The following is a 13,466-nucleotide window of genomic DNA, read 5'->3' as shown; positions in this document are numbered from 1 at the left end:
TTCAAAGAATTAAACTGTTTTTAATTGTATCTACACCAATCTTTTTCCGCTGTTATGCACTCTTTTCGTTAAACGCTTAAACTGTTAATTACTTAATTTAAATACACCTGCAAAAAACAGTAAACACTGCTTGAAATATTCTTCTTGCCGTTTTCAAAACCTTTGACGAAATCGTCTTATTTGCGGACGATTTCAGTTCACTCGCATCTGTACCTGCCCATATCAAAACTCAAAGCTTGCCCAGCAATGCCTCGTCTCAAGCCCGAACCAAAAACTACAGCTGTGCTATTTTCGACATACTCAGGATATCGCCGGAAGACTTTGCCAGTCAATTGACATTACTCGATTTGCCTGTGTTCCTCAGCATCCAACCCGACGAACTCACCAGTTGTGCATGGAATAAGAAAAACAAGTTGACCATGGCGCCCAATGTTGTTGCATTCACGAGACGATTCAATCACGTAAGTACCAACACCTGCTCGTAATTCGAGCGAACAGCGAATGTTTGACGCAGGTGAGCTTCTGGACGGTGCAAGAAATACTCAGCGGGCCAACACCCAAACAAAGAGCGGAAATACTCGCGTTTTTCATTAGGATAGCGAAGAAGTTGTACGATTTGAATAATTTGCACTCGTTATTTGCAATGATTTCAGCCTTACAAAGTGCCTCGATTTACAGGTTTGACAACGTAACGAAAATTTAATTGATTTTTGATGAGTGTTTCGTAGATTATCAAAAACGTGGACTTGTTTGTCTAAAAAAGACAAGCAGACTTTTGACAAACTGGCCGAGGTGTTTTCGGATGCTGATAATTGGTCGAATCTCAGGCGCCATATTGAAAGTTTGAAACTTCCTTGCATACCTTATTTGGGTACAAATTAATCTTCTTTTTTACATTTAACTAAATTTAAAAATTATAGGTTTATATCTGACTGATCTTGTTTATATTGACATGGCCCATCCTCATTCTGGTGGTTTAGAATCCCAGCAAAGGACTCTCAAAATGAACAATATTTTACGTGTAATCTCTAATTATCAACATTCTGATTATTCTCACTTGACTGCAATACCTCACATTCAAGACTACTTAAATTCAATCAGATATATCGAGGAACTCCAAAAATTCGTCGAAGACGACCAATACAAGTAAATTATCATTTATTATTATCTCTTGCAACACCAAGAACACTAGAATATTCTTTCAAGATATTTAAAACTAAAATTTTAATTCAAAAAAATGTAGAATTGAATTATTAATCTTTTTAGGTGTTTTAGGCTAATCGAAATTTGTCAACAATTTTTTCATGTAACGATCTTTAAACAAGACATTTTATGAATCTTAACAGTTTTGAAAACGTCCTAGACAAACCAGAAAAAGACAAAACCTTCAGTTTCCTTTACTTCTGGAACCTCAACAATGCAGAGGGCCAAGAAATTTTATCCAGTGACCTCTAACTATTTTTCTAATTATAGTAATTACCTTTAATTAAGCACGTGTTCTGAGATTAAAAATGAGAAATTACATTTCGGGCTATGGTGGATTAGGAAAATTATAATTGAAAACAAATAAAAACACAATCAAAAATGGCAAATCCTTTCTGAATTAACGTTATGATGGCCTAAAACGACGATGCTCCTACTTATTCCGGTAAAATCTTCTGATTTGAGTCTATTTCTGGTTCCAATACGTACTTTTTTTGAGCCATGAAAGTTATTTATTACAAGAAATTTAAGACAATTTGGAAAGTTATAGTGTTGAAGATTTTTTGTCACATACCACATATAATAAAAAAATTTCACCTAAAGGGTGAAAAATTGATGTAGTGTATATTCGCAATTCCACATTCTTTTATCCACTTTCAGAGATAAGTAAAGTGGAAAATTTCTCATGCGATTGACTTATTTGTAACTGTGTATTCCAGAAGGGCATTGGCGCCAACTTTTCATATTTTCAATGGGTGCACAAACAAAAAACTTTATAAATTAAGCGTCTTTAAAGCAATAGAAATAACTTAAAAATTTGTTTTCATATCTTCTATATACATGTTTGTAACACTTGCAATGGTTTCTTCTTTGTTTTTGTGAATTTAACGAATTTAATATTTAGAACATTGAAAACAATATAATTTTTCGTATAGTACAAAAGAAAAAACAATAAATAACAGTGAAAACAGTAACAGTAATAAAAAGTGGTTAATGTATGTACCTATACAATAATAAATGTCAAGAAAATAGTACATGTTCAAAGTTGCAAAATACTTCAAGTTGTTGAGTTTTGAAAAATAATACACTACTGTTAAATTTGAAAAAAATAAATAAATTTGGATTTTTTTTTAATTCCAATATTTTTGTTTTTGTAAAATTTGCATGTTAGTTGATCGAGTGCTAAATACGGCTTAGAGATATCAACTTTTAATTGATGCAATTAATTTGAGATAAATAGTCTTAAAAATAGTCAGTTTTGAATTTTATTAGAAGTGTTCACAAAAAACAATTTTTTTTTTAATTTATTAGAATTGTTTTTTCAAATTTAACAAATAACTAATGTTAATGTTAAAAAGACTTTGAAACATTAGTCTTTCTATCAATATTTGTGAATACGCGATAGATTTACTAAAACAACAAAAAAGTTACTTTTTTCTCTGTTCTTTAAATCAAAAAAAATTTTTTCAAGAAATCGTAAAAGAATCTTGAAGTAAATTTATTTCAGTTTTTGAAACTACCCTTATACAGGGTGTTTACAGTCTTGAGGTTGAAATTTAAATGAGATGATATTCACGGTAGAAGAAAACTAATACGCTAAAAACAAGAATTCACGTTGTTAAAGGAAATTATTCATTTTACACTATTTGTTTGAGAACTACTGCTTTGGCTGCAACAATGGCCATTAGTATCATTACCTTGTGTTTCACCGTAAATTATAATCAGGACAACTAATATATTATTTTAATATTTTGCCATACATGTTCATAAATATAGAGAAAAATTACGAATCAAACCATTCGCTGAAAGAGATTAAACAGAAGATCTTCGAATTTTGATAAAAACTAAATCAAAAGCAAATCAAATGATGACAGTGTCAAATCTATGAAGTGACTTTTCTCTTTCATTGTCATGGATACGATTTTTTTTATCTGTTGCAATTTTATGTTAACAAGGAAATAATTCCAGTGACCCTCAAACCGTGTACCAATATTTTGGAGTTAAATAACATTCTTGAGATTGCGTCACAACCTGTAGCTCAGATTTTTTTTTGAACATTTTTTGTTCTCTTAATCTTTTGGAGTAGTGTATAAAAAGTTTATGTAGAATGTTTTGTCGTTTTAAAGTATCTGAGATAATAAAAAATCTTTTTCACTGAAAAGCTTAATTTTGGATTAATTTGGAAAATGGAAAAACAAAATAGAATAATATGTATAAACATGAATTTGATCTATTTTCTGGAAGACGAAAAACAGAATAATAGAAAATTTAAGACATCTTTGACATTAAAAGTGATTAATTTATTTGATGGGTGCCCCGCACCCATTAAAAAATTTCAAGTATAGTCGGCGCCTTTGCAAAAGTGCAAGAGTTTCTTTTGTTACCTGTTTTAATATTAAATCGAATAGCCTCGTATAACACAAAAGAATCAGAAGTTTACTTATTTATGTGTGTCGAGTTTAGCGAAATTTACTGAAAAATATTCACGTTTTCTTGGTACTGCAATTTCAGAAATAGGCAGTATAATAATAGCATTCTTAGACTTTCATTGAAACTGGAACCACTTTCGCCGGCCCCGAGTTCCTCAAGTTGCAGCTCAAAGGAATCGGTGATTGTCGATGCAGCTGCAATCGCATCATTAAATCTCTCGCCGGCAAAGGCTTCCAGCGGATCATTACGTCTTCACGCCGTTACATCAGGAAGTAAATTCATACCGGGTCACAGAAAGTGCCGCAGTTTAGGAACAAAGTGAGTCTTTGAATAATTTAAGTAGTTTTTCACGGGTTTTTGCCTTTTTATTTTTCATCACACGCTTTAACAAATTTTTAGTGCGCCTTTAAAAAATTAACAAATGTTCAAACATTAAAACGTACTTTGTCTAGATTTCGTAGTACAAGTCTTCCTCGTAATTTCCACAAAACAGGGTGTCCCTCTGTGGTACTACCCTGGGGGTAAGTGCTTGAAATGTTTAAAGCCTTGCTTGGAAAGAGATTAGATGATATTGCATGTAGGGGAACTGATTGAGTGATAGTGCTTTGTGTCGAGGAGAATGTGATTAATTGCTTTTGTGGGAAAGGAAATTGGCTGTAGATTAATTGAACGGTGTTTAAATTTCGACTAAAGTCACGTCACTAGTTTGGGTAGGGAATGTCGATGTTGGCACCGAAGTAAATAATATAACTAGCCAGTAATTAGAACTAACTTCACTGTCTTTAATTGGCTACTTAAGTAGAATAGGAATACCAAATCAAGACATTTTATAGTTAAATAATTAGGGCCGTAAAGCCAAAATTATGATTAAGATGCCAATCTTAAATAAAGAAAATTACATCTTTCGTGTATTTGATAGAAAGGTAGTACATTGTTCAATTCAAAATCGTAAAGAAAAGTGGGATTTTGATCGTTAGCAACACATTTCTTCACGATTTGAGTCAGCAACACTATTCTTCACCATTTTGGATACTTAACGACCATTAAATAAAGCAACAATTAAACTTTATACATTTTAATTATGAATATTAATAGAAAATATACAATTATTTAAAGTAGGCAGGCTCCATGTAAAGCAAAAATCATAACTACTTTAATGAAGGTATCATCCGGGGCCTTAGTGAAAACCGTGTTGATGTTATCTATCGTAAAAACCTTAGATTTTTTGGCCACATATCCGTCATTGTTAATTATTTTTATTAATAGCCAGCGTACATTTTAACATTGAATACAATGACCACAATGATAGCTAACATTACCATTGTAACTTCTAGTGACACATAGAGTGTTGTAAAAAAAGCCGCTTTAATTCTTCAAAAAATATATTTTATATGACACAAAAATGACGATATGGCTATTCAAATACCCAAATTCCGTATATGTGGAACGTTATCCTACCTCCATTAGACCATCAAAAATCGTTTTTTCTTATTATGTTGACTGTTGAAACATTTGTTTTTCCTATCCTAAAAAATATGTAATAATTTTGTTCGGAGGCGCTCGCATATTCGTTCAATAGTTCTAATCTATCCTATTTTTTTAATTTTTTATAATTTTCATGAATGATTATGATGGATCTATTTCACATTTCACAAAACTTTCATTAATTATTATCTACACATTTTGAGTGTAATAGTTTTTCCATAGCCAATTACTATTAAACAAAATATGTATTTTATTTTTTAAGTATAATTGTAAAAAAAATATTCTGTTGCACATACATATTTTTTAGAACAGAAAAAAATAGCATAGCCACTCATTTAAAAAAAATACAACTTTATCTTATTACGACAAAATAAATAACTGAAAATTTTGTTCAACTTTTTATAAGTAGAAATGTCAACATTTTCATTAATAGCCAGCATACATTTTAACATTGAATACAATGACCACAATGTTGAAGATTTCAAACTTTTAGCCTACAACAATACGTTAAAAATTAGTACTGAAAAGTAATGTAATTAATGACAAATACCTTTTCAAAAAAGAAAGCGATTAGGATGTTTTCATCACTTCCCTCTACTTTTTTTGATTTTCTCCATGAACAAAACTGTTCATAAGTTTTCTCATACTTTTCTCTTGCCTTCGTCGGTAGCAAATTTGAATTAACTTCTGCTACTGTTGTTAAAATATTGGAAAACCCTTCACCCAATTCAGTCATTTTGCATAATGAAAAATTTATTTACTAAAAACATCGTTCTCTTGTTTTGATTAATTAATTTTTCTTCATTTTTACATTTTAGTCCTTTTGGTCAAATACACGAAAAAATTGCATGTTCAAAACGTTAAGAAAAGTGATTTTTCCTTGTTCGTGTAAAACTTTTACACTCACTGGAAAACAACCACTTTTCTTAATTTATAGAACAATCTACTACTTGTACATCGAAAATCCATATAAAATATCTTGATTGTCTCCATTTTATTTTATTTTTGCCATGCTTTGTTCAGAGTATTTCACAAGTTGTGGGTCATTTTTTCCTATTCCAGAATAATGAGTTGTAAATCGCGTATTGTGTAATACTCTGGATGAATAAATTTCATCATTTTATCGTCCAAATGGGCAAAAATGACAAACTGATTTTCCATTTTAGTATTTTTAGCAAATCTCATCAAGTCGGTGCGTTTGATCCCAAAGATCTCCCGAAAACATTACATTTGTTAGATGATTCTGAATTGGAAGACTCTTCAAGAAACCTACATTTACTTCATGCCGATTTGCCATCACCCACCATCGATTTACCACTCCAAGCATCACAAAGTACGGCGGAAAATTCAACACTTCTTACGAGGTAGGTGACTTAACGCCGGTTTTAATTAGATTAATTTTCTCACATGTTTTATTCATGGAGTTTAATTTCAGGTTGGCAGAGGATTCTCTGGGTCCAGAAGATCAGGTCTGCACAATGCAAGGTTGTGTTCGGCGAAAGACTGTTTTAAAAGAAGGACGTAAGCCAACCGTGACTTCTTGGCAACGTTACTGGTTACAAATTTGGACAACATCACTTGTTTACTTTTCACCGAAATCTTTTAAAGGGTAAACACCCACCAGTGGTTTAGGGATGTTGATTTAAGTTGAATGATTGTAGTCACCAACGATCTGATTTCAAAAGAGAGCCTTGCAAGCTGGTGCCGTTGATGGGTTGTCAGATAATTCTTGGTGACAATGGTGTTCAACAGGATTGTTTCCAAATCATCGATCATCATCGAGGAAACATCTACAAATACAGAGCGGGTACCAAAAGTTTAGCAGAAAAATGGTGTCGACATTTACAACAAGCAGCTAACGGAGAACAAACTCCTCTTCCTAGTAATCTCATGTCTTTTGAGTAATTTGCGTGACTGAATGATATTGTTATTTATTTTCTATGATTATTTATTTTAAGTTGTACCTCCTCTTTTGTACATTTGCATTTATTACACATAGCTTTTTAATTGTTTACTTGTGTGGTTTTAATTCTCCGACTTGGATCAATTTATCTCTTTTACCTTGAAGCACCTTAAAGAAAAATATAGGTTATTGAATTTCTTAGACACTATTAAAGTCTGAAATCAATCGAATATTCGTATTTGTGCAGCCGTTAACATATTAATTAACAACATACTTAAGGTACTTAATGTTTTTTTATTATACTGGGTGGTTTAAGGTATGTGCAAATCTTTTAACAGATGATAGTAGAGCTCACAAGAAGTCAAAATAACTAAACTTGTCTTATCCGAATGTTTATAGTTTTTGAGATATAGAGGATGCAATCTTCACTGTAGCGTCTAAAAAATTGTAAAAAAATGCAATATAAACGAAGTTTAAATCTTTTGAGTATTTTATCCCAAAGTTCACGTTGCGAGAAATCGGTAACATCCCAGGTAATGAAATTGAGTGCCACCTTCAACAAAAAAAAATCATCCAAAATTTTTACCGTGTTATTTTTTTATATGAGGACATTTTTTGTATGCCTGTTTTTGCTAATTTTAAGCCAATTTTCAAAACAATATTTTTTGATTTTGATGAGCTAACCTCAGAGGTCATATTTGTATACAGTTTGAGTTGGTGAAGCTTAAGGCTGCACCCCAAATTTAAATTTATTCGATGAAACATTTGGCGTATTGAGAGGATGCGATTTACCCTCCTTTTGGTTTTTCACAAAAAGAATTTTTTAAAAAGTTTTTTTCTTTTTAGTCCAGAAATTAGATTCAAGTTTGCAGCAGGAACGCTTCTCTATAAATTTATTCACAACAAAACTGATTGTCCACAACTGCTTAACAAATTAAATTTTCGTGTTCCTCGTCAGAATTCTAGAAACAGACATCTATTTTACCTGGATTCCAGTCGAACAAACTTTAAAAAAAAATCACCAATTTTTAGAATGTGTTTTGAAATAAACCAAGCTGATATAGATATATTTAACTAAAACTATACTAGGTTTTGTAATATTTTAGATAATTATTCTATATGTGTTTATAAATAATGTTAATAATAATAATGTATCTCAAAAATTATAAATATCCGGATAAGGCAAGTTTTGACTTCTTTTAAGCTCTCCTATTACATGTTAAAATATTTACACAAACCTTAAAATCACGCTGTAAACAGTTGGTAATAAATTGGAACGAATAATATTGTATAATAATAGTAAAAATCTTTATTATCCTACAGATCAGAAACATTCAATAACAGGACAAAAATGACAGAATCCTTATAATATGTAATCAGAATAAAGAGATAAGTATTTTAAGTCTTAGCTAGGCACCCTATAAATACAATGTTTATTTTTTGTAGCTTCTTTGTAAAGTTTTAAAAATTTCAAGAATGCGAATACCATAAATATACAAATAAAAGTATATAAAAAGCGAACAGTTCTAAATTTGTTGGTTTTTGAGTTGATACAGAGAATGTTCTAAAGTGCATTAGATGTTAGTTGTAATTAAAAGTAATTTTGTTGAAAATTATTTAAATTTTGGATACTGATTTAATGGTTGCATCTATCTTGAACAGTTTTTAACCATCGCCTTAGAGGTTGGATAGTGGACTGAATCCTAAAAACAACTTCCTACCCAAGCTCCTGATGTATCTCATCTTGCATTTTTTATACATAATTACGGTTACAATTATAATAAAATTTTATTGAATTAAAGTTGTACATCATTTCATACGTGGTTTTGTGTTAAATTCTGAAAAGGGAAACCTGAAATTGTTGATACGACTAAAAAGGTATGTTAAATTACTGTTATCAATTTCTGCATTTCTATATGTGTGCTTGTGAAGTATTGTTTTGATTTTCTAATTGTAGGAAAAGGAGGCATTACTTTTGATTGATTTAAATTTCATTGAAAGTAGACTAGGTGGAACTCCAGTTATAGCCTCAATACTTTCAAAGAACTTGGATGTAACAAGGTATGGTGTAATAAAATATCTAATAGAAAATAGAGCCGACGTTAATTACAAAAAATTACAACATTATGACCTTGGACTTTTACACTTTGCAATACAGATATCGTGTCCATTAGGTACATTACATTACACATTACATTAGTAATGCAGATGTAAATCAACCCGGAAATATTACTAGTCGTTGTCCATCAATACAATATACACCACTTTTATTGTGCCTTGTAATGAGAAATTTTGAAGCTACCAAACTTTTAATTCATAAGGGGGCCGACATGTATAAACAAAAGTCTGATCAATCTAGTGCTTTAACGCTTACTCAAAGACGGTGGATATATTGAATTATTACTACTATACATCCCTAGGGACGCCATTTTTACCGGAAAATTAGATCAAGCTCGACAACTTTTAGAAAGTGGTGCAGATATTTGTTCAGTTGACCCAATCAATAAAACTCCTCTTTTGGTGGCCGTTGAAAAAGCCAATCTGGAGGCAATTAAAGTTTTATGCCAATTTAGAGCCATTCTGACAATGCCAGTAGCTTTCCTAAGAGCCATAGATTTGAGCAACATTGACATAATTAATCTGTTTATCGAAAACAATGTTGTAATGAATTACAAACCTCGCTATGGAACTACTCCCCTAATAACAGCTATACAAAAGGGGAATTGTGATGTGGTGAAAAGTTTGATTAAAAATGGCGCTGACGTTAATTTTACGGATAATCAAGGCTCTTATCCACTGTTTGAATCTTTGAAACTTGAAAACTGCGATATTGGGAAATATTTAATAAGCAAGAAAGCCAAAATCGATTGTAAATGTTTAATGAGAGACAATTTTCAGTGTGTAAAGAATTTAATTAAGATTGAAATTAAACTGAAGAGTATTTTGAAATCTTCTACTTTGCTGAAAGTTGTTGAAACTAAAAATGCCTTTTTTGTGAATTATCTTTTAGAACAAGGTCTCCTAATTAACTTGTATGATAAAAAACAAAAAAGTCCTCTTGTTGCAAAAAATCGCAGTTTCCCCACTGTTGCAATTTTAGTCGATGCTGGCGCTGATGTTAATTCGGCCAAAGAAGAAATGGAGGAATTTGCCGACCAAAATGACGACTAAAGGTAAATTACATTTTATTAAGATTTTGTTGTTATAATTTGTTTATTTCCAAGTCCAGGTTTTGGTGAGGGCTGTCACGACGCCGTAGATTAAACAACGAAATTTAATAATCCATTTTTTTAATATGCATAATAAAAATCATTTTTAAAAATTTCGTTTGTATCACTACTTCCTAGAGATTCGAAAGTGGTTTTGCACTGGAAGTACCTATGGTTAGTTAAGCAAAAAATAAAAAATATTTGACACCCTTTTTATTCGCAAATTAATAGAACTTTGATAGTCTGGAATTTATGGCTTTGAAAAATATTAAAAAAAGATAATAATAACTAAAAAGTAGTTAACATTACTCCCACTTAATTCTTTTATCGTTACGTCTCTCTTTCACACACTTAACAAGTAGTTTTAGACACACGATTGACAAATAACCAGAGAATATAAGCAATACCAAAAATAATATTAACACATCTACCAGAAGATACTGATAAGTTGGTATCTGAGTTGGTTTCAAAAATTTTGCCCCCTTATGTTTCAAAACGTATTCAATCCATTTTACAGTTTGATTAAGTCCAGAAATGGGTTGCTCTTTCAATAAAATTGATAATTTTTCAGCGGATTTTTTGTACCTGAAAGAAAATCTTAGTTTAGATACTTCCAAATATTTCACTTACTTTTCATTATTTAAAATTTCTTCGATTGATTTCTTCAGTACTTCTTTTTCCAATTTATTACTATCAAGAATAATTCCCATTCCTTTACGAATTGCCCTTTTAACGTTTGAGTATTGATCAACGTAGACAGGCATCCCTATAATAGGAATTCCGTTATAAATAGCTTCCTCCAAGGATTGAAGTCCCCCTTGAGTAATAAACAGTTTGATTTTTGGATGTTCTAAAACCCCAACATGATTTTTACATAATTGCGACCAATGGTCCTACTTAAAATCTGTTGTTGTGGTAGCCATGGTTTTACCAAAATTTTCGAATTAGTTGAAATACTTGTGTCTTCGAATTTCCATAACACCTTGTAAGGCAGTTCTGAAAATACTTGCAAAAATGTAGTTTTTGTTTCTTTGTCCAAATCCTTGCTTTTAACATTAGTTCCAAGACTGAAATAAATCGCTCCGTTTTCAGCTCCATCCAAAAATTTTTGTATATCCTAAAAGTGGGGGAAGATATAAGTCAGTAAACGACAAATTTTTCAGTTGTTAGTGTTTCATGTCTCAATGTTGGAAAAGCTAAAAAATATTATAAGCTGTCAAGTAACATTGAAAATAGTGGAAAATCTGGAGTATTAGTCTTGAAACTTGAATATTTTTTACTGCTTTAAAGTGCTTTTGGGGTGGATTATTTACAGAAGAATTATCTCCATATATTAAAAAAAAATATTTTTTCATTACGAATCCGCTGATACAGACATGCAGAATGCTTTAAAATGTTAAAGCACTAAATAAAATCAAAGTCCTACAATATTGTTATAATTGATTTTTTTTCATATTATTTTACTTATAACGGCTTTTTGTCTTCCACTACATGATAAACACCAATGAAGCACTAAAATCATGTAATCTCACGAATAGTGCTTTGAGCATAAATATTTATGTATTTAGAAAGAAAAAATTCATTGTAAACTGTGATATGAAGCACTAAATAATACTTAAAATTCAAGAATTCAATAATAACTTCAAAAAATCAAGATCAGTGCTTCATGCACTGTTTTATATTTTTCCTGTATTTTTATTTATAACAATTCAAAATCTTTCGCCGCATAAAGGTGTGTAATATGAAACTCTTTAAAACATCAAAAAAATTGGAAGAAAATATTTTTACAAAAAAATCATAACTTGTATAAGATGTATTAGCACTGAACATAAATCACTAACGAAACAACAAATAATAATACAAGTCAACTTATTGCTTACAATTTTCGGCTGTTCTGTAATTTTATTTATTTAGTTTCAATCTAAAATTTTATTTATAACAATGAAAACACTTTAAAATCCTAGCTAGGCCTTTGACTGTAATTTTACTTAAAACATTTTTTTTTAATTTTTGCCAACATTTTAAGATGTAAACATTTTAAATCACCAACGAGACACTAAAAGAAATCCAAATCCCACAATGAGTGCTTCAAGTGTTGTAGCTGTAGTGTAATTTTATTTCCCAGTTTCCTTAACAACTTTTATGTTTCACCAACATTGAGAATTTTACTTTAGTGCTTCAATTTGTCCTTCATTTTTTCCAATACCTAATTTAGAATTTATCCAGAATTCAGATTGACTTTTCTTGAAGTTAAAGTAATGCTTTAACAATGAAAAATTACTTACTTCTGGTAAAGCAGAATCCCTCTCAAAATGTGTCCCTCCTCCCACCATTATCACATTGCTCATTAAGGGCCTTATATTATGAATAATTGGATTCGTGTTGAGAAAAACCATACTGGCATTACGTTGCATCTCTTCCAAAGCAGGGACATCCTCTCCAAAATACTTCTTGATAATCTCATCAATTTTCGGATAAAAATAAAACTTGAAATAAAGTTTACTTCCAACGTAATAAAACGTATTGAGCACTCTCTCAAAGAAACTCATCTCACTGTCGTAGTGAGAAATGAAATCAGGGAACAAAGCAGGCGAGATTGGGTGCCCCAAAGCTTCATGCACAAAATTGGTCAAATCCATTGGAGACATTCCAATAAAAGGGCAATTAAACCTTTTACCAAAAGCCACCATCGCCGGATTCAAAAATTCAACGATTACTAAATCAAAGTGTTCGTTTTTGTCGTTGATGATTTCTTGGACTTGGGGATGTTCGAGTTCTTGTATGATGATGTCGTTCATCATTTCCACGTATTGGTTCAAGCACTTGGGTAAATTTGTGTTGAAATTTCTTATAATATCGCTGACGTTGTGCTTTTCGTGCCATAATTGGTAAGCGAAGCTCCAATCGACTTGACGAAAGTTTGATAGATTGGTGTTTTTGATCGGGTCAGTGGTGAATAATGTGACGTGGTGTCCTTTCGAGTTCAGTGTGAGCCAAAGGGGATTGAAGACGATTTGGTGGCTGTATGAGGGGGTTGGCATTATGGCTAAAATTCGGCCACTATCACTGGGCAAGATTAAACTGATTAAAATTATTGTTAGCACTAATACATGTTTTAGCAACATTTCTTGTGTTATCTTGAATAGTACGAGTAACAATAAATAAGGCAAGTTTAAGATAAAAGAGTAATGTATATAAATAATGTATGTTATCTTATTTACATCTAATTACACAGT

General features: G+C 31.2%; 2 protein-coding genes and 1 pseudogene across 4 annotated transcripts in view; 2 read left to right on the top strand and 1 right to left on the bottom strand.

Annotated features, from left to right (window-relative positions):
• Nucleotides 1–7,132, top strand: part of LOC123005417 (ras-specific guanine nucleotide-releasing factor RalGPS1-like) — a 20,120-nt gene extending 12,988 nt beyond the window's left edge. Inside the window, exons 4-12 of one of the 3 annotated variants that reach the window (XM_044401236.1) lie at nucleotides 305–461; nucleotides 515–678; nucleotides 729–871; nucleotides 921–1,146; nucleotides 3,745–3,951; nucleotides 4,086–4,154; nucleotides 6,285–6,482; nucleotides 6,554–6,727; nucleotides 6,780–7,132. In XM_044401236.1, the coding sequence (XP_044257171.1) occupies nucleotides 305–461; nucleotides 515–678; nucleotides 729–871; nucleotides 921–1,146; nucleotides 3,745–3,951; nucleotides 4,086–4,154; nucleotides 6,285–6,482; nucleotides 6,554–6,727; nucleotides 6,780–7,023 (1,582 nt within the window). In that variant the 3' untranslated portion in view covers nucleotides 7,024–7,132. Of the gene's footprint in view, nucleotides 1–196; nucleotides 462–514; nucleotides 679–728; nucleotides 872–920; nucleotides 1,147–3,744; nucleotides 3,952–4,085; nucleotides 4,155–6,284; nucleotides 6,483–6,553; nucleotides 6,728–6,779 lie in introns of all 3 variants that reach the window. The other 2 variants (XM_044399537.1, XM_044400394.1) reach the window with 2 other exon arrangements.
• Nucleotides 7,133–8,170: 1,038 nt separating this feature from the next.
• Nucleotides 8,171–10,192, top strand: LOC123006313 (annotated as a pseudogene).
• On the bottom strand, nucleotides 8,345–13,401 carry LOC123007062 (UDP-glycosyltransferase UGT5-like). The gene is made up of 4 exons (XM_044402517.1): nucleotides 12,516–13,401; nucleotides 11,128–11,347; nucleotides 10,861–11,080; nucleotides 8,345–10,815 (listed from the first exon to the last, which is right to left on the bottom strand). The coding sequence occupies exons 1-4, from the start codon at nucleotides 13,353–13,355 to the stop codon at nucleotides 10,536–10,538; spliced, it is 1,560 nt and encodes a 519-aa protein (XP_044258452.1). The 5' UTR covers nucleotides 13,356–13,401; the 3' UTR covers nucleotides 8,345–10,535.
• Nucleotides 13,402–13,466: the final 65 nt, after the last annotated feature.

The sequence above is a fragment of the Tribolium madens genome, unplaced genomic scaffold, assembly GCF_015345945.1.
Source record: "Tribolium madens isolate multiple individuals breed KSU strain unplaced genomic scaffold, Tmad_KSU_1.1 Scaffold_11;HRSCAF=98;Tcas5.2_LG3b, whole genome shotgun sequence".
Taxonomy (NCBI): Eukaryota; Metazoa; Arthropoda; class Insecta; order Coleoptera; family Tenebrionidae; genus Tribolium; species Tribolium madens.
This window is presented reverse-complemented; position numbering and strand designations above follow the sequence as displayed.